This window comes from Cyanistes caeruleus, chromosome 6 (assembly GCF_971803275.1).
Source record: "Cyanistes caeruleus chromosome 6, bCyaCae1.hap1.1, whole genome shotgun sequence".
Taxonomy (NCBI): Eukaryota; Metazoa; Chordata; class Aves; order Passeriformes; family Paridae; genus Cyanistes; species Cyanistes caeruleus.
The window spans coordinates 28,190,003-28,213,950 of record NC_141706.1 but is presented as its reverse complement, the minus strand read 5'-3'; the positions used below and the strand labels follow the sequence as shown (position 1 = coordinate 28,213,950).

At 42.5% G+C, this 23,948-nt stretch overlaps 1 protein-coding gene across 1 annotated transcript; it reads right to left on the bottom strand.

Annotated features, from left to right (window-relative positions):
* Positions 1–1,081: 1,081 nt before the first annotated feature.
* On the bottom strand, positions 1,082–16,420 carry LOC111930140 (1-aminocyclopropane-1-carboxylate synthase-like protein 1). The gene is made up of 15 exons (XM_023927994.2): positions 15,601–16,420; positions 13,874–14,490; positions 12,334–12,393; positions 9,659–9,729; positions 9,055–9,124; positions 7,871–7,937; positions 7,318–7,415; positions 6,673–6,750; positions 5,574–5,674; positions 4,804–4,893; positions 3,441–3,486; positions 3,152–3,293; positions 2,427–2,569; positions 1,891–2,044; positions 1,082–1,685 (listed from the first exon to the last, which is right to left on the bottom strand). The coding sequence occupies exons 1-15, from the start codon at positions 16,235–16,237 to the stop codon at positions 1,387–1,389; spliced, it is 2,673 nt and encodes an 890-aa protein (XP_023783762.2). The 5' UTR covers positions 16,238–16,420; the 3' UTR covers positions 1,082–1,386.
* Between the last annotated feature and the right edge of the window lie 7,528 nt (positions 16,421–23,948).

Genomic DNA, 23,948 nt, shown 5'->3' with positions numbered 1-23,948 from the left:
CCACTGCTCAGACTTTCCTTCTCACTGTCCAAGCAGTTCTCTGCCATCACCCCAAAGCAAATTGTGGGTGCATCAATTATTTGTTGCCTATGCTTTGGTAATGTGGTTTATGATGCAGATGTGCTTTTGTCACTCATGCCCGTCTGCCAAAATCTGTGAGGAGGGGAAACGCTCACTTCTATTCAGTTTTCATGGGCAATTTCCTTCAACTCTTGATTAATATGTATACAGAAAAACCAACTCAAATTCCTTTAGTTTACCTAAATTTTATAGTACCAGAAGTTAAAGAGCTTTTTATCGGTGAAAAAAGCTTTCCAGTTGAAATACTCTACCACCAGCATACAGAAAAGTTTCTTAAAATGGGAAATAGAAGAAGGAGACAGAAGAATACCATTTAGTCAAAAAAAATTACCCTGCAAATTGAGAACCAAAGAAAAAAAATTGCATTAATTATTGTGATGACGGTGGAAGGTGCATCCTTGGATGCCTGTGCTAGGTGACAGAAGCAGCTGTACCTGCAGGTACAACTAGCACAGTGGCAGAAACATTCTCTGCACTGCTTTGCCAATTTATGTCATTGTTAACCACAAGGGATAGACTTCCAGGAACAGAAAAAATGCAAAAAGAACATCAGCTCACTATTGCCTCTCCCTTTGTAGCTCTTTTCTGGACATTCTGCCAAGAGGCCAATGGATACAGTTTATTTATGTGAATATGAAAAAGAAGAGTAGAAACAAAACCAGGCATTTCACCAACTGAGGGTGGTGGATACTGTCTGATCTGAGGTCAGACTGGAAACCAACTCAAAATGAAAAGATTTATAGAACTCAGTCAGATGGGCATGGTCCTAAGAGTCTCAATAATGAAGATGAATCTATGCACATGTTTTTTTACCCTTAGGTAGGGCTAAGTTAGGGCTGACACTAGATTCTATCTCCCAAAAACACCTCTTTGAGACAACTGGCTGCAGAACAGTTACATCTGATCATCATTTAAGAAGAGGGAAACTTCACATAACTTATCAATCTATAGTCTCTTTTTGGAAAGTGTGAAGAAGAATAAAAAATTACACCACAGGAGCTTATAAGAGAGTTAACAGCATATTCATTAGAAATGAAATATAAAATACAACGATGCTGCAGAACAGAGAGCAGCACACAAACAAGACACCCCCCCGCCCCATTCCCTACCCTCACCCCAATCCAAGAAAACACACCTATATAGTACAAATTAGAGATCTCAAATAGAGGGGAGAGGAGGGGTCCTACAAAGTAATTTTCTTGCTATACAGAAAATATATTTATTATTTGCTGGAAGTCACTGCTGAGTTGTTAGGGGCCCAGGGTCAGTCACTGCTCAGGAATGCCCCTGAAGGCACACTGACCCCTATTGCTTCCCCACCAGTTTGCTGAACACATCATAGATCTCTGGCTTTTCCTGGGCAAACTGCTCGGCTGTATTTTTCTGTAGCCAGTCAGATGAACGCATCTGTTGCTGCAGGAGGCCAATGAGGTCACCAAGGCTGGAGCTACTGGCACAGGTGGGGTCTTGGTGGCGGGATACAAGAATGACTTCATCTGTGCTATCTGCTTTGCCATCCTGATCTGATTGACAAGGCTGCTCCTTCTCCTCAGCCAGTATCTCCTGCTCACGCTCTTCCAAAACCTTGCGTATCCGTTGCATACCTGCAGTAGTTTAAGGAGGAGAAACACTGATGGATTAGTTTAAGCCACAAGTGTCTCCAAATCCATCAGATCCAGAAAAGGATAATGGAGAAAGGGAGAAAAAACAGAGAAGAGGAGAGGATAATAATAGGCTAAATTTAGGATTAAGAAGAGAAGGCAACAGTGCTGCAGAAATTGTGGTGGGAGGAAAAAGAACATTACTCACCTAACTGCAGCCGATGGGTCTTGTCAGCAAAGATGATGCGGAACCATCCAGGTTCACTGCACTCAAAGGCTTTTCCACAAGACAGAAGGACCTTATTATCCAGAAAACGCTTCCAGAGCAGCAACTCCTCCTCAAATGTGCCTGTCTTAAGGTACTAGGAGAGTCATCAGAAGGGCCAGAGGTTAGTACCATATAGACTACATCACTGAGATCCTCATGAATTTGGGATTCCCATGAGGTCTGCAAAGGCCAAGGGAGACACCTTTTACCTCTGAAGTATGGCAGTTGTGATACAAAGGAAGAAATGGGGAGGGAAGTGGCTTGAGAGTAGTAAGATTCCTGCAAGGAGGGAAGTTCACAGACTGACGAAAGGAAAAGAATAGACTGAAACATCTGTCAGTCCTTCCCTCTCCTCATCAGATGACAGATTTATTAAAACAAAATGCTTGTCACTATATTAACCTTTCCTGTAGATGCAGTTGCACTATATTCCTGCCCTCATTCCAGGAGAAGCCTCACTCCCTAAGACTACCAACCTTTCGGAAATCAATCCAGACAAAGAAGCCTGCGTTGCGGTTGAGAAAAGGAACCCCAAGCGTCTTCAGCTCATCTGTCACATATGTATGGGCCGCTTTCAGGCGGGCATGGTTGGCCCTCAGGTACACCTGGTTGATCCAGTCTGCCCAGAAGAAGATAAAGAATCACAAACTGAGGAAGTATTCAGATCTGTTCAAGCTTCCAAAACACTCAGTGTCTTTTTCTGCTTCACATTTCACCTCCTTTTGTTTTCTGTTTCCTCAAATAACAAAAAGACAGCCAAGAGGTATTTTGCAGTTGCATGTCTGTGGAGAAGAGTATCTCCTTGACCTTCCTCAGGAAGTTTCCCTACATTTATAGTTCTCAGTCATCATGGACTGTTAGCATTCCACCCTGGGCAGAGTCAGAAGGCATTTCCATTTCCCTTGCTCCACAAGCCTGTATTCCTTATTTCTGCTCATCTGGTTCTAGATAACACTGGAAATTTCTGTACAAATAGCTACCACACTTCCTCCAAGATGCTCCTCTAACTTCTGCTATGCAGAAATGGTCCTTTTCTGTAGAGCTGTCAGCCTTGCATTGCATGGGCAGCTTCAGGGTAATGGAAGACTGTCAATTAAGGTGTACAAAGAGGAGATCACCAGGGAACATAAGGGGAGGGGAGATCTTCCAGGTACCAAGACACACAGAATGGCAGAGGATTGTACATGGAGTACTGACTCACCTCTGTCTCTAAGCAGCTGTGCAACCTTGTGCTGGACAGGTCCACAAACCCCATGGAAATAACACAAAGAAGCCACTGCATTAACAACATCTTGGTTCTCTGTATATAAGGTACCAAAACGAATTCCAGAAACAGCAAAATCCTGCAGAAGACACAGAAAGACTATTTTATTACACTGAATAGCTGGAATCCTATTACTAACTTGATTTTTCCAGCATGAGGAACCTGAGGAGGCCAGACCAAAACCTACCAGTCACAAAGGCACAGCACAGTAACAAGCAGCACTCACCTTGGTTATGCCCCACATCACGTGAGTCCGCTGTGGATCAGGCAATCTGTATGTAGAAGGATGCAGATGGGCAGTTAGTGTCATAGGTGCTGAAGCTTTTGGATCACCAGTGCAGCATTGCAGAAACAGAGAGGCAGCATTACACAATGATAGACAGCGCACCACCGAACAGCAGTCAAGCAGGGAAAATTCAAATGCAACCTAACTTTAGAAGCTAGGAACCCCTTGGAAGAATTTTTAAATATTTCAAAGACACAGGTGCTTACAAGTGCTACATTTGACATGCAGATTGTCGCTAGAGGACACAAAGTATTGGGCGAGAGTCTGAGTCAGATCATCACAAGCAACCAGTCTTCCTGTAGCTGAAAAGCCTTGTGGTTGAAAAGCCTTTATTCGAGGTTTTTTCAACCCTTATATAGTTTTTCCAACCAGGTTACCCTGACTGGTAGATGGTCTGGTCCCCATTGGTGGGACCAGAGAAAACACACCAAGGACATCTGTTCAGTATTGTTTTGAGAAATATTAGCTATTTCCAGTAACACAATTCTGGAGAGAAACTGCTCCCAAGAACTTCCCCCTGGGAACAGATGAGCCCCTGACAGGCCCAAACCCTCTCAGGCCCAGAAATCCTGTCCACAGCAGATTTCTTGAATATATGAAACTCACACATTTAATGTTAGAAATCAGGCTTCTGCCAATGTATTTGCCAAGAATCAAAAGCCATGTTCTTTTACATCTAAGCCCAGAAACACTGAGCCAGGACTCAACTGAGTATATTTTATTTCTTTGCAACTGAGCACAAAAAGATATCTAGCACCACTGGTGAAAACTAGAAATTAAAAAAAAAAAAACAAAAAGAAAAAAAAAAGCAACACCCCACCATATTTTAAAAAATATTTTAAAAGTTTTTCAGCTCATTAAAACAATACCTAATAAAAGCCATTATCTAGTCTGTAACACTACTGTGATCTGGAACTACTCTATGGAAAATTAGGAAGTAAACAGCAATAGAAAGCCTTTAAAAGCATCAACAGAAACATGGGAAAAAGATGTTCAGATAGAAAAGAATCACCATCAACAAACAAAAAATCTATTTTCAGTTTTGGGGACTGTCATAACCCAATATTGATGCACACATTGAGAAGTATACCACAATAAAAATCTAGCCACCATTTTTTTACTTTCTAGATTGTATTTGACAAAATGTATTTGCCATTCAGAAATATAAATAAATAAATAAATAAATGTAAGGTGGATTCAGAATCTGCTAGCTTATGACTTAACTTCCAGTCACAAGTTCTCAGCAAGGCATCATGTTGAATTGTCACTGGAAGATGGCCAGGGAAGTAGGAGCTGCTTTTACCTGTCCATGCTTAGGACACTGTGAAACGTTGCTGATTCATCAAAAACTGACAGCATGTAGATCTCATCTACTATCACATGCAATTCATGTCTGCAAAAGGACAAAATGGAGATTACAGAAGAAGGCTGCTTCTGATTTAACACAGATAAATTCAGGCCTGCAAATACTTGCTTTATACAAAGAAGAGGGGATGCCAAATTTTGCAGAAACAAAGCAATTTTTCTCAACTTAGATTTATTTTGTGTACCTTTAAATAATTTGAGGTATGTCTACTTAACTGTCACCCACTGTAACCACGTAACAAGACAAAGATTATATAATTGTGCTTCTATATTTCACCAATTAAAAATTAATTCCTATACGTACTACCCATCCACTCAGCATCTCATAGAATCTGAATCTCAAAGAGTATTATGATCTGTGATGAAACTGGGAACCCATATTCATATACTTTGTCTTTACAGATACAGAGAAACTGAGAGGAAAAGAACTCAGCTTCCTATCAGGGAAGCACAGTGCCATAGTGTTTTCTTGGATTACTGAAAAATAAAGCTTGCATTAAGGAAGTTGCTTTGCCACCCCAGATGACTGCATGGTCCATGACCCCAGCACTACCCTCTCCTTTCTTAAGCCCACCAATGTGTGTGAAGAGCAGACTAATTGCCTGACTTAAAAGATATTCACAGATAAATTCAGGGACAGTAAGTACTCCACCAGATTCTGAAGGCTGTATCTGACTCAGGATATCTCAGCCTTCCAAATCAACATACCTTTTAGCAAATTCCAGGTAATCCCGTAGCTCTGACAAGGAGTAGATGTCACCAAGGGGATTTTGGGGATTCAGAAGAATTAAGGCCCTTACAGTGACACCCTGCAGAACACACATATCATAGCATTAAGAGGGTGCCTATCATGGGATGAATTTTTAGCTCCTCTACTTAAGCAGTCTCTCGCTTAAGTGTGACACAGGATTCCCCTGAAGCTTCCACCATGACTTTTCACTTCCAAGGTTAGATTTGCATGTGAAAACTTCCAGCCACAAATTAAGATTTTTCTTTTTACTATTAAATCATTTGCAAAGTGAAATGAGCAAAATATTATAGAATTAATCCATGATTTTGAAAAGAGGGAACTGCTACCACCCAGTAATAGGTTGCCATCTGGTCAACCAATTAATGAGAAAGATGGTCTCACATGCTCTCAGTATGGAAGTACTTTTTCTGAGCCGCATTAGTAATTGGGAAGTAATAAATTACTGAAGACTGCCATGAATGTGGCGAGAAAGATGAGAATTTGAGTTAGGTGGATGCAAATACTTATTTAGAGCACACTTGGCTGGAGATGTCCGAGCTAGTAACAATTCAAAGATGCAACTAAACATATATGGGATTTAGGACAATGCCAAACTTACAGATTAACCCTTCAGAAAAGTCATATTCACATGCATTTTATCCTCTAGAGTTCCCTCCTGAAAAAACTCTCAGCATTCTTAGTGTATTCATCAGCCCTGCTTTGTAGAGCAGTCAGTTTTCAGGTAACTCAGCTGGCCTTTCTGAAGGAGAATCCTGGGTGGTCCCAAATTTTAGTGCATGCCCAAGTACATTTTTTTGGGGTGACATGAATGGGTTCCAGTGCTTTGTGAAAGGTCTGATTTATCCTTTCTGCTGTTACCAAAACTGGACAGATACAACACTGAGGGATTCCTCCTAGAACTGCCCAGACTTTGCAAGCCATCATCTCAGATGTCTACAAGGACAACCAGAAAGCCAGGTGCTAGGTTTTGAAAATGCCTTTATCTTTAGGCCACTTCAGGGATGTGACATCTCCAATATATTGTAAACTTAGGTGATAATGTGAAGCTCAGCTCACCTCTGCCCGGGCATCCTGCAAGGCTTTTTCCAGTTTTTCCACTGTAAGCTGAAAAGGCCGAGTGCTTGTTCCAGTAATCTGAAAGACATAAAAAAGATTTAAAAGGCAAAGATATTTCAATAGAGACTCCCTTGAGCCAACCTACTGAGAAATGTTCCCTGAAAGAAAATAAACCCCCAGCAATAATGACCTAGCAACCATCTACTTATCCTTTTATACTACAGAGAATAAACAAATCAGTAAGTAAAATCAAAAGGCCATCATAGGCTGGCCAAAACCAGAATTTTCTTGCTATCCTTGAATAACTAAAGCAATGCAAGATCTCCATCTGCTCTTCCGCCCTGTGACCACCTTCAGTAGGACACAATGTAACTTCTCTCTCCAAGGTTCAAAATTATAATTTTTTTTTTCCTTTCAAGGACTTTTATAGGGAGTAAAATACAAGAAAAGGACAAAGCTGGAATCCAGATTAATGGTCTCAAGTGACTTTCTTGTAAACTAGGTGCCCATTTTCCCAGCAATAAACTGAGTAAATGTCCACTGGCTGCAGTGTACCCTTGTTCTGAGAACTGCTTGCAGAGGTTCCCAAAGCTCAGCTTTCAAATTTAACTACAGAAGTTGTTATTTCCTTCTCTCAGATCTTACCTTACTGTCTAAATAGACATACACCAGCTTGACATTACCATAGAGGAAGACACTCTGGGTAATACCACCATAAAAGGGTGTAGCAATCAGAACAGCTTCTGGAACCAAGAAAACAAAGTTGGTTATCAATTTTGTCAGTCTTCTCTCCTAATGTGCTTTAGCTAAACATGAAAGCATTTTTACAACTGTACCCCCTGGAAACACTGTAATTCTACTGCCTCTTTCTTCACTTTCTTTTTAAATTAATTATTTAATCTGCAAGAGCCCAAGTAACAATGAGAATAGCCCATGTCTAGTTTGGCAAACTAAAGCAGGGTGCCACAAAAACAGTGAAGGCAGACAGGGCACGCACCAAGTGTGAGTGCATGACATCTGCAGACCATGGAAATGAAGAATTTCACAGCACAACTTTGCAGGAAACAACAACTTTGCAGCAGGCCAATGCCAATTCCACTGCCTCACTTCTGTCTAACAGCATTTAAACAAAGTAACATTATTTCCCAGCAGAAAAAAAACAAACCAAAACAAAACTATGTTCCAACCATCTACTTACCCCCTGGATCACAAAGGACTGTAGCTAATGCAGAAAATAAAGAGCCACAACCATTTAAAACAATCACCTACAGAAGAAAGAGAGAAGCTAATTAGTGGTAAATCCATACATCAAAGTCAACGCTATAAAAGAACAATTCCTGAAATAGAGCTGAAATAAATTTTCTCCCTAATTCTCCATTAGAATTTTCCTGCTGAAATCCCACTTCTACCAGAATAACTTTAATCCTGTTCTTTCACAGACACTTTGTTCTGGTGCCATTTTTGACTCTAACAAGCAATTTAGAAAAAGAATAGGCTTAAAGTTGGGGAGCAGTTCTGAGATGCTAGTAAAGCAAAATGATTTTAACAGTTAATATGTGTTATCATTTCTTCATGGTAACAGCAGTTCTGACCTCCTGCCAAATTTGTGTAAAAGTGAAAACTACTGTCTTGTACAGAAGCAGGTTTGACTCTTGCTTCTACAGGACAAATGCTCACAGGTACCATGACTTTCATTCCAAGTATCAGGAAGAATCTGGTGCCTTGAAGAGGCAGTGATCAGCAAACTGATCAGTGGTAACCTCAGTTCACATTAGCTATGGGGGTCTGTTGAATCACTGCAGCCAGAAAAGCAATGGCTGCACCAGCTCCTGCTGCCTTCAGCACTCAGCAGAGACAGGAGCTCCTGACCTCCGCAGGCCCCGGCACGCGGGCTGTATCTCTCACAAGTCAGCAAGTCCTGCAGAGACTCAGGTTCTGATGTCTTTCTAGCAACATTGCCACAAATTTTACAGGCTAAAACTAACTCTTGGTTCAATTACAAATCTTTGTCTTGAGGTATAACAGAGGAATGAGACGACATGGAACTCAACTGAAACAGTGGGCACTCTTTGAAAAGGCTGGAGGATACAGGCATAGTAGGTCCCTGTGCTAAACAGGGAGATCAAAATACAAAGCCTCATTGAAAGTACCAACAGGAAGAGTTGGCACCCAGAAGTGAAACATGAAGCAAATATACAGTAGACCTGAAGTGTTTTGTCAGAAGAGTGCATCAAAAGCTACTGAAATGAAGAATCAATCTCATTTACATGAGAACAGCTTGCATTCTTACCATGTAATTTGTTTAAAAAACGGAATTTGAACCTGTTTCCCAACAAATGTCAATACATCAGAACAGACACCAATGGACAGTGGGTTACCTACATTCTCTGCTTTAAGAGGTGCAGGGGCCTTGCAGTAATAGGTCAAAAATCGAGCCACTTCTTCCCGTAAACTGAAAAATACACAAAAGCAAATACTGATTCAAATATTCTCCAAGAGGCTGGGCTTCCAAACCTGGTTCACATCTTAGGAAAGTCAAGTCAGGGACTTTTGAAGTCTGGTGAAAATAGCTAGAAAACCGGATAGCTCTGGCCCATGGAACAGACATGATTTTTACACCCAGCAGAGGTGCTGCAGACAATGTCTATAACGGTGCATGCATTTCTGATGAGCTTTAATCTGGCACAGAAGAGAAGGATTAACAACCCCAAGTGTTCAATATGTTTCAAAGAATTGTTTGGAGTTACCCAGTCTGTTAATGTACACAAGTGCTTTTAAAACTCTGCTTTAGAAAATTTGCATCTTCTGTCACGTAAAAGGATTTTTAACTGTATGAGCTGGTAGGACAGCTAATGTAAAGTTTTACAAAGAAAAAGATGATTAAGTGACCTAGAAAAGCTTTAACTAGAGAATGTAGCAGAAGAGGTTTGTATTCATCCATTCTGTTTATTAAACAAAAAAGAGAAGCATTTCAAAAAAGACTTACAACAGATGTCCTTTCCAGTCAGGATACTGAAGCAGTGAAGGGTCCATCAGATTCATATCAGCCTGTGTCAGCTGGGAGAAATTAGAAGAATCATTAAAAGCCCAGTTACCAATAATGGAAATATGGAGATAGACAGGATCCATGTACAGGTGCACACCTGCACAGACACTTGTGCAACTTCAACAGTTGTAAAACTGGACTGGGAAAGCTATTGACCACCAAAATTAATGCAGCTTGGAGAAGCAAGGACCAGCAATCTGATCTGTGATACCTTCAGGTTGTATGAACTATGGGCTTCTGCTAAGTTACTGCAGCCAAAACTTCACTGCACAGAAATCTACAACAAGGATGCAGAGCAGGCAACATACGATGTCCATAACCAAGGTCCCTGAAAAAGAATTTCTCAGCAAATGAAGCAAACCCAAGAGTGTTTTGCCCAAGCTCTGAGGACAACATCTTTTAGCTGGAAAAATAAGTCCCAGTTGTGAAAACTCATGTCTAGACTGTCAGAAAGAGTTAGAAAGGAATTTGAATCAGAGACAGATATGATTTTTTCTTTAATAAACTTTCAATATATTATTTTTTTTAACAAATTACAGCTTTCATTTATGTCTCAGTTCAAAATTACTGCAGCTTCTTCATATTTATATTTCTGATTAGTTTGGTAAGTGTTGAAGTGTAACAGGAACTTTCAAAAGACAGGAGAAAAATGAAATTATCTTCCCAATAATTATTCCCCAGGCCAGGCACTTTATTCCTTATGAGAAGTTCATTCTGATCTCAAATACAGATTGACCTGAACTGTGGAGGTCCTTTTTAATATTTATAATTAGATAAAGTGTGCACACTGCTTTTATCTAGATATTTTTATGTTTATAAGTATCAAGGTTTCACATAATCCAGTCCTGTGAAGTTGCAAGGGAAAGCACAGCCTTGATACAGGCAGAGAGAACATTTTAGATAAACAAAAAGGTAACGAACAAGTATTATATACAATGTCCCCTCCAATATTTAATGGCAACCAAATATATGAGTTAATACTAAAAAAAAGTAAAGGTCGGGAGGACACAAGTAGTTGATAGTGCAAGGGAGGAGGGAAATTCCACATGCAGTGTGAAGGTTTTGCATATAATAACAAAACCATAACATTTTCTATAGGTGTTTTAATAACTGGTGCCAAGCTCTGGAGTTTAGAGACCATGTCCTATCCAATGCAAGCTGATATTACAACCTGATATTATAGGATAACACTTCCTTTATTCAGCTGTAGATGTTTTTGGAGTCTATGTAGCTCCAAGAACTGTGACTACTTACATCTCTCTCTCTCTCCCCTAAACTTATCTAGAGAATGAAGCACCAAACATACCAGCAGACTTGGGCAAAAACTGAATTAATTATGAATTAATAAGAGGAGAACTCCTAAAAGTAATGTGCTAAGTATTCTTTACTTTAAGGATCAGAAGTTGAAAACAGAAACTGGGTACATTATTCAGTGACAGCAGTATTTTTAATCCCAAATAGAAAAAAAAAAAATTGCCTACAATCCCAGCTGATGCTGCATTCAGTGAATCCATACTGCTACTCAAGGCCATGAGGATTGACTGAGTAGCTGGCAACATCTTTGTTCTGCTTGTTGCCACAAGCATGAACAGTATATGTGAAAAAGTCTCAACTCACTTTCACAGAAGGGCTAATTAAGAAGCAGCTGACTACTGTCTCCCTTTGCACTACTTACTGCAGATGTGGTGTTAAAGAGGAAAGGACAGTGAAGGAAGGAAGGCACCACCTACACAGCCTAGAAGACATCTTTCCATGCAGGCATCAGCTCTGCCTTACCTGTTCTTTTAGCTGAAAGGTGGAGTGGTGGGGTAGCATCCCCTGAGTCAGTGGAGTAGCAGGCAGAAATAAAACAGGGAACGTTTTGAGGGTGGGAAGTGGTGGAATGGGAGCAACCACGAACTACAAACTGCAGAGACTGACTGTCCAACCCCGAGTCACCTTCCCACCCTGCACACAAGCACACATAGGAAAAAGTGCTACCTGCCCATCTCAAAGGTTGCCTGCCACCTGGGCAGTGATTTTAATGGAATTCTAGAAGCACTCTTCTACAGCATTGTTCTGTCATTTCCTTTTGACTTTTTTTACTCTTTCAGTAAAAAAATGTGCTATATGTTCCACTCCTCTGCCTGGTGCAAAGCCAGCAGGTAGCAGCTGACCCAGTCTGATTTTGAGAGATTTCACTGCTGCCACTTGCACGTTTCAGGTGAATTCAGAACCAGGTGTCCAAGTTGCATGACTTTATAATGGACAGATATAAAGATACTCAAAATTAAATAGAGTTCAAAACTAATTTCAAAATATCTGTATTAAATCATTTACTGTAAGCAGGGGAAAATAAAATTAATCTTATTTTCATCTAGTTTTCTGAAATAAGTACATCCCAGAAGGGAAACCCATAATGAAGAGAAAAACACCCATGTTGCTATCCTCCTGGAAAAATAAAATAAATAAATGTACAAGTAGTTGTATTCAAGAGTGGCTTCCACCAAATTTAAAATTCACAATGAAAAACTTTACCAGAGAAACCTGAGTAAGAGCAGTATCTCTAGGAAAGTACAAGCTTTTAAGAGGAACTGCACAGCAAATTCAGTGTTTTATTTTGGAATAGAACTTACCCGCTTGGACATCAGGTCAAAGCAGAGCTTGTTCTCACTGGTGCCAAAGTTTATTATACCCTAGAAAAAGAAATAGTATTGCTTATAGACACATAAAACACGTGAGTACATCACCTTAGCTATCACTTCACTAAATTGCCTCCAAAAAGCTTACCAAGGAAAAGTCAAAACACAGTTCACATAAACTTCACCACATATAACTCAAGTCATGCATCTACGTGTGTACATTTCCATACACATCCCAAGCACTTGGCTTCTTAATCATTAAATTGTCTGTAAATGAACCTGTACTAATAGGTTTTACTTCCTTACAGAACATGTTTAACTTAATCTTGAATTCACTTACTATTATATGTAACTAAAAAAGAAACCCTAAAGTAACCCTGAAAAAAACAAGCTTTACCCTTCAACACCAGTTTTAAATGAGGTTTTGGATATATTTCTTTATCTTAAAAGCATTAGTTTACCATTAATTACTATTCCACTCTACTGATTTGCTCAAAAGTCATATAAACTTGTAGTCATGATAAGTAGTATAAATACTGAAATTTTTCCCTCTGGAGAGATGACCCTGAAGTTCCAGGTTTATGATTTGGCCATATATAGTATGGCATTAGATCCTGAAGAGTTCAAATTTACTAGTACATTCTCATTATTGGAAGACTTTGGGTAAATAAATTTTGAAAATGTGAAGGAAAATCTAAACAACTGTAAACTTCTGGTGTTATTAAAGTACAAGTCTAATTTTAGATATTCGTTTAAAAAAACTACCTCCTACATAGACAACAGCTCACAGAAGAGGCAGTCTGTACCTTGTAACAAAAACTTCCCTGTGTGTTTCTAGTAAAACAATCTAGTTTTCACCCCCACAGAAACTAAAGTCAGGGCCAATAATAAAATACTTCTAAAGTTTCAAGTAGTTCAGTGAATGAAGGATCTGATTAAAAGTAATCCACATATAAATTGTTATTTATATTTACTATACTTGTTACTCAGTAATAATTTGCCATAAACTATTAACACAGCCTTTGTGCCACAAGAGGGCTATGATGAGCTACTTAAAACTGAGCAGCTGAGTGTAAATGGACAGAAAAAGTGCTGAGTGTTATTAACAGTAATTAAAAAAAAAGAAAAGGCTACTACTTAGTAGTTCTACTTCCTGCATCCATCACCTGCAATAATCAGACATAATCAGATAATCAGAGACAGTCCTCAGTGGGCAATAGAGGTGATGAGGTGAAAGGAGGAACATGAACTCTGTTCCTGCAGATTTCTTACATATTTCAAGGTCTGCTAGTGCTATTACTACCCTGATAAAGAAATCAGAACATGCAAACCTGAGCTGAACACAGCATTCATTTTTGGTATCTAGATGAGCCTCAAAGCTACTTTTAATTTCTTTTCCTCAAACAGTTTGACTCTCCTTGTATTAGTGAGATCAAAAAAAACCCATAGTTTCAGCACATCTGTCAGCAAACCTCTAAGAAGCTATTTTTTCCTAACAAGGAAGCCAGGAAAACACTTTGAGGTTCTTACTCACATTGGGGTTCTTGTCTTCATCATACTTGTCAGCGTGATAGGCTTTGTAACCTTCCTCAGTGGAGCCCTGAAAAATGTTGGCAAAGTTGCCACGAGCAGAGAGGTAGGGGCTTCTCTGGAAGCCGCTGGGGGGGTTACAGAAGCTGTGCATGTCAACCCTCTTCTTGGCAAGCAGCCGAACCCTCATCTCTTGCAGGCTGCTCCCTCTTCCTCCCATTCCCTCAATTTCAGACAGTGCCTGGCTGAAGTCCAAACCCTGAGGCATAGCAACAGTGGAGGAGGAGCCACTGTGGCTCTGCTTTAGGATGCTGAGCATTTGAGCAAAGACATTGAACATGCGAAACTCATGTTCCCGCTCCAGTTCAAACCGGCGCTGCTCCAGTTGCATCCGACGCTCCTCCACGTCCAAATCTCGCTGAAATCGGCGTTCTTCCATCTGCAAAAAGCGCTCTTCCATGGCCCGCTGAGATGTCAGAGTCTTCAGCAGGAGATCATCGAGTGGGTCCCTCATGCGCTGGCCTTTCCGCTTTTTTCTCAGCCGATGCAAGGCAGAGAAGCCAGGCCGGGGAACAACATTTTGGATCCGTGATGAGTTTGCCATGTTTGGCTCACTGAAACCTGCAAATACACAAAAGTGAAGAAGGAAAAGTGCAGCAAGCGAAGTGGCATGGGCATGCTTTTCTTCCTTCTCCTACCTGTCCTAAGAACACCATTTTATCTACTGTAGTTTATAGAAAGAGCAAATTAAAATCTGTCAGGTACATCCTGAGGTTTGCAAGCATTTTTTAAAGTTTGTTTTTAACATCACACACTGGGCACACCATGATGCTGCCAGTCCCAGCCCCTTACACGACCTCCATATTAACCTGAATGATCATCAGTTCCCTCCACTAGGCTATGTGTGTGCAAGCACCACAGCCAAGAGGACATACCATTTCCTCCTGACCTCAGACATTAACCTCACATTTGCTATCATCTCTTCTTCTCCAACAATTAATTAATGGTTTTCCATCAGCCTGCCCTAGACTGGTTTGAAATCCCCAGGATTCCCAAACTGTACCCTTCCTGGCAGATAAGCAACACCAACTGCATTTTCAGTGCAGGAATCCCATCTCCTGTAAACAAATACACTGTTTCTGCCAGTGACTTTCAAAAACATCTTCTTTCCAAGCCCACTGAATAGCTTAGAAAATCAGGCAATGATTATTCCCAAGTATTCTTCACTGTTGAGTGGGTTAAAATATTAGATCTGGAATATATTTTAAAACAATGCAAGGACAGTTTCACCTGCAGGTTTATAGTACAATCATGGCAGAAGAGGGTGTCCTGATACAATTCAGCATGAGGACAGCAGACAGCTCTGGTTATGTTCAAGTGATACCAAAAAAGCATGCAAATGGGTTTTTTTCAATAAGGCAATTACTGTCAGCATTATATGCAGAAATCTAACTAGCCCAGCTCATTGACCCCTTTGGATTTCATACACAGTATTTTGCCTAGATCAATAATTCTAGACTACATTTACCTGCAGTGAGATACCTGTGTTTTGGGAATGGCCCAAAAAACCACCATAAATTCAGATATCAGCCTTCTACTTAAAAGCTTTTTAGGATGTGGAAAAACAAGGATACAAATGTCATTGAGAAAACCAGGTGTCTATCTCTGCATCTTCTCCTTCTGGGAAAATGGGCAGAAACCTTATGCTGGAATGTAAAAGGCTATCCCTACCTGAAGGTGAAACACTGGTTTCAATGGGAATCTCCACCCTGGAGATGGGAGAGTCGTTCTGGGCCCTCTCCAAGAAGGCTCTCTCCATCTCCTGTTCTTCAGGGGAGCCCTGCTGGTAAGACATGGCTTGTGGGGGCTCTGGGGTCAAGCTGTGGTCATCAGAGTTCACCTCCTCACATTTGATTTCCATCAGCTCAGGGTGCTGGGAGTGTCCAAAGGGCAGGGCTGAGGAGGCGAACTGGTGGTGGTAGCTCTCCACCATGCTGCCCTGCAGCACCTGCTGAGCCATCATGCTGCCGCTCAGGGAGCCATAGGCCAGGGCCGGCCGGCTGGTCAGCACCCTGTCCATCACCTCGTAGAACTTCCACGTCCGCCCGCCCCGCGGGGCCTTGCTATTGTCCTTGATCCGCCGGTACTCCAGCTTCATCTTCTTGATCTTCTCCCGGCACTGGTCGCCTGTCCGGTGGATGCCCTTCTCCCGCAGCACCTCGGCGATGCGGTTGAAGACGTGCTGGTTTCGCAAGCAGCTCTCCAGCTCTATCTGCACCGACTCGTCGGCCCAGAGCTGCAGCAGCTCCACCACCTCGGGGTCCGACCAGTTACTGCCGCGCTCATACTTCTTCCCACGGAAATCCATCGCTCCCGGGGTCCCGCCCGCCGCTCGCCCCGGGCTGCGCACCTGCCCCTGCCCCGCCGGGAGGGGCTTTCGCACCTCGGCCCTCGAGGGCGCCCGGGCGGCCCGGCCTCCCCCAGCCCCTAGCGGGCTGCAGGCCCTCGGGCACGGCTCGGCACGGCACGGCTCGGCACGGCTCGGCTCAGCCCATCCGCTGGAGCCAGGCGGAGCGAGCTAGCGGGGAGCCGGGCCGGCATGTTCACATCCGGGGTGACGCACATGCGTGCAGCCTTATTCCGGGATAACTTTATCCCGTGCCAGGCGCTTCTCGCGCTCCCGGGGCCGGGCCAGGCTCCGAGCGGCGCCGTGGGGTCCCTCCCACTCTGCCTCTTTTCCTCGCTCCCTGCTTCCTGCCGTCCGTCCCTCCGCACTTCCCGGCCCGGGAGGAGGCAGCAGCGACCGTGCCGTGCCGCATCACCCCGTGCCGGGCCGTGCCGAGCCACAGCCGCGCCACAGCCGCGCCTCCCCTCACGGCGCTCGGCGCCGCGGCTCCGCCCCGCCCCGCCCGGCGCTGCCAGGCACGGCCTGGCACGGCTTCCCCCGCCTCAGCCCCGGCTCCGGCGGAGACCTCGGCGGCGGTGCTGCCGAATGCCGCCGGTGGAGCGGCCGGCCCCGCTCCCAGCGCGACCCCGGGCCCAGGTCACCGGCGGCGCTTTTGCCGGGCGCGGGCCGGGCCTGGCGAGAGCTGCGGCGGCAGCCCCTGACAGCGGCTGTCCCCGCTGCCCCCGTGGCCCTCGGGCAGCGCTCGGGGACACGCACGGGGACGGGGCACTGCCCGCCGCCCCTGGACGCCAGCAGGGGACTTGTGCCTCCAGTCTGGCCGTCCCGAGCGACTAGGCATTACAGCAGTTCGTTCCTTTGTTTACACCCCACCATCAGTGAGCTGCGTGGTTCAAGTCCTTCCAAGCACCACTCCGTCCTCTGCCACCTCTCTAACTGGGCTAAAGGACTGTAGAGAGCGAATGCAGGATTTCTTCTTTTCCTCTACACCACACCAGCTCGAATTCCCTGCAGGGGTCTGTAACTGCGGAACTCGACTTCACAGAGCTATCCTGCCGCATCAGCCGCGAAGGTGCCTCAAGCCGCGCTGCAGGACAGAGCTAGCAGCACCGTGCCACATCGGTGAGGAAATTCCAGCCCAGACCCCAGCCTGGCAGGATAAGAACTGAGCCCCAAGGCCGCAAGTACAAACATAAACCAGTAATTAATGAGGAAACCAGAATGACACGTAGTGTGTCCATATCCTATATCACCTGTGGCCAATGTACAGGTGGTGAAGCACATACAAAGTTCGTAATTTTTCTCTTAGATCAAAAGACCTACTTCATTACAGCACTAGGTTTTTTATCCAACTGTTATTACCTTCATTCTGGATTTTAATAAATTGTTCACAGCCTCTATGATTCCATTTCCCAGTCTGTGAAATGGAAACAAAGGACTTGATCTTTGCTAAATTTCATTAAATACTTTGAATACTGTCTTGTGGGCAGGGGCAATAAAAAATTAAAAAAAAAAAAATACTTAGCTTTAAAAATCACACTATCTTTCTTAATAAATTATGACCAGAGAGTAGTTTGGATTTGTTAGCGGTCTGCTGAAATAGATCTTGTATTTCACATGGCCATAAGATGTGCTTTTACTTTCCTGTTTGGTTTTTGGTTTTTTGTTGTTTTTTTTTTTCCTGTGGGAATGGCACTCTATGTTCTACAAGTACATACTTAATTACATAAGGACTTTTACATAGATTGTGTAGTGGAGTACACAAAGACCAGGGCAACAATGAATAGGCTCATTGATGATTGAAGTTTAGTAATAAATAGAAATAGATTAAAGGCAGCATGAAATAGAATTTTTAAAAAGCTTTTTAAAGAAGCCTGAGAGCTTGGCTAGAGCCTGTTACACCTGAGGGCCATAGCTTAGCCAGGCAGCAGCAGAGTGTTCTTAAAGTAACTTGTCACATATCCTGGCATCAGGAAAAGGCACTGTTTCAAAATGCAAACATTAAAAGGACTGGAACCTAGATTTGTGATATAAAAAAATTTAACAAATCTTGAACTATTTTTCATGGTTCAGTTGTTTTTGCCCTCTTATGCCTTGCAAAGTGGAGACTTGATTTTTAAAATGAAAATGAGGGCTTCCATTGTAACCATGTATCAGACAAGCATGGAGTTGAGAAGGAACATGCCACATTCTGTTATATTGCCAAGATACTTGTTTTACCCGCCAGTTCTTTGAGCTGCTTTTCCGATTTAAATGGAAAAGGGAATTAAGAGCGGCTGTGTTCCCAAAGTGAAAGTGATGTTGTTAAATGTGCACAGAGCAATCCACTGAAAATTGCAAAACCAAAAACAAAGACTTTATCTTCTGAAGTGTTTTGTATGGCTATTTAAGTGACAGAAGTATAGGTGCCACCTAATTTGATGTATCCAAGACAGGCTAATTATTTTAATATTCCTTTGTCAAAAAAGACCCCAACAACTCTACATTCCTTTTTCATGCAGCAAGCTCAGGAATGCAAACCAAATGCTGCCATGGTGTTTCTTCCTTGTTTTCAGAGAATTTCATGCCTCAGTTTCATCTCAGCTGATGACAGCTAAGTGCCTTCATTACACATCATTCCTTCCTAGCAAAGTGTATATCACAACTCCATTTCTAACAAGCCATGAAATGTGACCCTGAACATACCACCTCTAAAAAATTATATTAAGCTTCACTATTTCATTTTTTTAGCTTATTATAGAACTACAAGGCATTGATGCAACTACTTAATGATCAGCTAAATCTAAGACAATAATGCTTGCCCTAAACATTGGAGGCCATTGGAGTAGGGGACTGCTCCTCTGCCATTGCCCATTAGCAGTAATATTTAAAATAAAGTTTTGTCAAATCTTTTCCTCAATGGTGCGGTCACAGACAGTACTGAAACGAAAGCCCTAGAATTTCTGTTTGTTCCCAGTACATCTGCAAGCTGAGAGGAGGGAGATCACTGAGTTTCAGGCCCTCAGCTGAGAAATATGACAACCATCATGATGGTTTTTGTAGGGAAAATTTTACAAAAGTAATAGAGGCCTTGCAACTCAGTTTAATGACAGATGGTAATAATAAATTATTTTGTAATTACATAGGATTTAACAATAATAATTATAATAATAAAGCCTTAAAACTATACATGCCTTCCTGCTGCAAAGAGGATGGCTCATATAAAGCAGCATTTGGGTTAGCATCTCCATTGTCATGGTGCTTCCCTCTCCTGAAGAATGCCCTTTGCATCCCCTCCCAGAGGAGAGGGCACTTGGCAGCTCCCACTGCTGACACTCCCAGAGCCAAGGCTTGGCACAGCAAGACCTCTCTGACCTGTTGTCTCCATCCCCTTTGGCAGTGTGGAGAAGCCGCGGTGGGCTGGAGATGTCCCTTCCAGGCAGGCGTGGCCGGCGCGGTGACGGGAGGAAGGTCCCTGCAGAGGGTGCTCCAGCCCCAGCTACTTTCCTCTGCCTGGCACGGTGGGTTTGCGTGGGAACCTGCGCCTGGGAAGGAACACGTGGGGGACCCTGGCAGGCTGAGAATGTGTTAGTGAAACATTAAACAGCAGGGCCTCTTGCCCAGCAGGCCTGTTTTCCAGAAGTTTAGTGCATGGCTGTCCATGCTTTGGTGCAAAGGGAAGTTTCTGCTGCAGTCAAGTAAAACTCCATGGTTTTTAAGAGCCTCCAGCATGGGAAAGGATGCTGGGTTGGCTCTTACAATGCTGTAGATCAGAGGAAGGTTACTTCCCAAGGATGTGTAGTGGCTGCTGGCAGCGCTTAAGTAAAGCTCAGAAGAACCGTGACCAGAACCACAACCACCTCACCTGGTGCCTATTTACATACTGCCTTGGAACCAGACAAGTTGAGCACACCGAGGTCTACTTCCTAAGAGGTGGCTATAGTAAAAATTCATTGTCATAATTGCAGTTTACAAATTAAAGTCCAAATTGACTGTTGAGACAAAAAGTTTCATGCATCTCCCTAGTTTGGTCAACAGTTTAAATAAATAAATATGATACTTTGCCGTGCTAAAAAAGCTCTTTTAATTCTGCTAGTGTCTCTGGATCTGAGATACTGCTCTGGCCAGTGATGGTGCAGAAGAGCACCCCCAGGGTGCTCATGCAGAGCTCTGTTCTGCATCTGATTCCCCAGATTGCCAAGAGGCCCTGAACAGCTGAAGCCAAAGCAACCTTTATTTTTACATTCTTTAAAAACGGATGATTGTAAAGAAATGGAAAACACCCTTTCTGCTTCACAGACTTTCTAGTTGTGAAGATAATTTGTAATATTCATTATCCATTCAATTTCTTGCAAAACCCCTCAGGCCAGCCCCTGAAAATCACAAAATGCTGACTGAAACAAAGCACCTTAACCAAAACTAAGACAGGATCTCATACGTACCAGGATCTTGCTTCCAAACTTATTACTAATTCTTCTATTTCTGTATGTTTATTTGGAGATGAGTTTATTATATCTCACTGGCTTTCAGAAACTTCAAGACCAAACAGCCATTTCAGATGCCTTCTCTTAGGCTTGTTATTGCACTGGCAGGCACATGAAGGGGTGGGGAGTGTACAGTTTTCTTTGCTAAATTAAGGTATCAATTTAGTAAGCAGCTGCAGCACATGGGCATGAGAGAAGAGAAGCAAAAGTTTCTGAGGGAGTCATATCCCAACATATGCCCACAGGGTTATTTAAGGTACTTCACAGTAAAGCCCACAGAGGGCAGTAAGACAGTCTTCAAAAATACTTTGTAAAGTGGAGCTGGACATAGAAAACTGCAGAAGAAAAGAAGAGTTTGGCTGTTCAGCTCCTTGACTTTATGAGATTAATTCTTTTTTTTTTTCCTAAGTGTCAGTTGTGTACACAATTAAACAGCACATTGTATTTCTGATGAAACTCTGAGCAGATCCACAGTACCTGTCCCCCTGCAGGCAAAGGAGATATTATAAGTGCTGAGTGTTTTCCACCCTCAAAGCCAGTGTAACAGCTACACAAACAATTCAGGAATTGTGGTTTACACACTTTCTGTGCAAATTACTTTGAGAAGAGCCAAGTCTGCTTACTCATTCCATGCAAATATTTAACGGTATTCCCTGGAGCAGGATGTGGTGGTTGGACTGGGGGTGTTTCAAGAACTGGCTAACCCTGTGACTAAAAACAAACAGAGATAAAGGGAATCTAAGTGTCTAAATTCATTTGTTAGAGGGATTCAAAAGAAGAAATGGATCCAGATTCCTACAATCTGTTCTCTTCTTCAACCTCTCTAAATTTCTGTAGATTTAGCTGCCATAGTATGATCTCTCTAAGTTGTGACTGAATAAGTGTTTATGTTATAGATGAAATGGTGGCAAATTTCAGGGCAGGAGCAGATTGCATTTCTGCTAAAGTAATGAGCACACCTGAGGGATTGACAGGGCCTTCTCTTTTTCAGGGTGAAGTAACTCTGACTGATGCCACAGGCAAGAAATCAAACCAAATATATCTATTAGGGCAAATAAATTTAACTTTCCATATGACACTGACACTTGTCATCCTATATGCAGAGCAAGCTCCTGCAGTGCTTCAAGTTCTCCACTAAGGCTTGCCAGGCACTCAAGGCCAAGGCAAGCAAGGGCAACTCAGCACTTGCAGATTCACACGTACGTTTAAGTTCCTTGCAGGGCTCATTGGAATCTTCTAAACACAGAGTTTTTGCATTGCCCTAGAGAAAGAAACCCTGAGAGGCTTCACCATGAAGGACATGTTGTGGCATCTGACAAAGTGACCTCTCCTTGTAGTTTCTTCATAGTTGCTGGTTGTGGAAAAGGACTGCAAGGAAAAGCCCTGTTCAGGGGAGTAGAGGTAAAGAAAAGCTACTGGCTCTAGCTAGAAAATGGGCACCTAAAGTTGCTTCCATCTTGACATATTGTTTATATTAGTTAGGCATGCATTTTTGTCTGGTTCCTTTATTTTTTGGTCATTGCTGCTTCTTGGGCTGACTGATCTGGGAGTTCTTTGCAAATGTTTTCTCCCTTTCTGCTGCCAGAATACAACATAGGTCAATTCAGAACCCACAGACAAGAAGCCAAAAACCTCTCAGTCCCTTTTGTGACCTCCAAACTCAGATTCACTGATCCCTAAAGTAACTACAAGAGATAAAAATCCTTAAGTAATGACACAACAAAATCAGGTATCAATTCATTTCTCTCCCAGTGCGTGGTTGGACTGTGCCCTTCAGTTCCATGATTTTTTGGGGTTTGTTTTGTTTTTTTTTTTGTCTCTCTAGTTTTACATAAGGCATATTCAGGATCTGTCGCATTTGCCTTAAAAGAGAAAAGCCAGACTCAATGAAGAGTAGGCTAACTGCCCTTATCTGATGCTAAAGATAGACAGAGACCTCCATGTTTGGTCTCATACAATGAACAGTTGGAATTCAATTTCTATATAAAACCATGGGTGAGAATTCCTCTGTATTTTAATATATAATAGTGGGGAGCTTATACTGCTTTTGCCTGAGTTAACTACATGAGCTGATACTGAGATCATGTTTCCTGTAACCAAACAGGATACTTCTGATGTCACCCAAAAGGACCTGTTCATTCACACAGAGCCTGTTCTAGGGAGGGGTGGTGGTATCAGTGCAGTTTTTTGAGCCCAGCCACTGCTACAGGTGTCCTTAGTTTTCACAGGGCTCTGCCAGTGCAACACAGTCCTGCCAGAGCCCCACAGCTTTTCTGCTCTAGCCTCACTGCACTGACAGCAGATTGTCAGCCTCACCCTTGCCTTTTTTTTTGGCTCTGCCAGGCCTGAGAATAAAAAATGGTAATAATACTTACTGGTAGCCTTGTGTCTGAGACTGAGCCACAAAACTTGTAACTGCTTGTCTTGATCAGAGAGCTACAAAGACATCATCGATGTATCCATCCAGCTCAGCTGCGCTCAGCTTCTGCTTTTCTGAGCCACATATAATTCCCATAAAGGAATGGTTCCCTCACATACTGTCACACTTTCTTAGCAATTCTTACTTAATACACTTTTATATATTTTTTTCCTTTTTAAGCTTTTCTTTGCAGTCAGTTCATGAGAGATAGAGACCTTTCTATTCTCCTTCCCTCATTCTCCCTGTCTTGTGCAAGAGCTTCAGTGATGTTATCCTTAAAAAGTCAGCAATTGCTCCCAGGAGCATTATTGTCCTTGTGAAATTACCAGTACCTCAGGAAACATCCTGAGACCCTGTGGTGTGCACAGCACTGGCCTGGTGTAATGGCAACTGCCTGATCCTCACAGCTCTTTGGTGTCTCATCCAGCTATGCTATCATTATCTGAACTTGGTGTGGACCAAAAATAAACTCCTGGTTTTAAATATTATTTTAATGCAAACTTCTTGAGACCAGGCTAGGGAAAGCACCACTGTCCAGCTGTGCAAGGGAATGAATGAGATGGAGGTTTTTGAGCTGTTAAAATAAATTTTTAAGTAAGGCTGGCAGAAACTTTTATGCTAATATTTAAATAAAAATAACCACACTGGATTGATTGCCATCTGGAAAGAAGAGATAACTAGAAGTCGGATTAGCACAAGGTTTTGATAGCTGTAAGTAGATGTTTGCCAATGCTGCTAAGAATCTATCTTCCCTTCAAAATAGTGCATGGATGAAAAAAAAAATTGGTCAGGA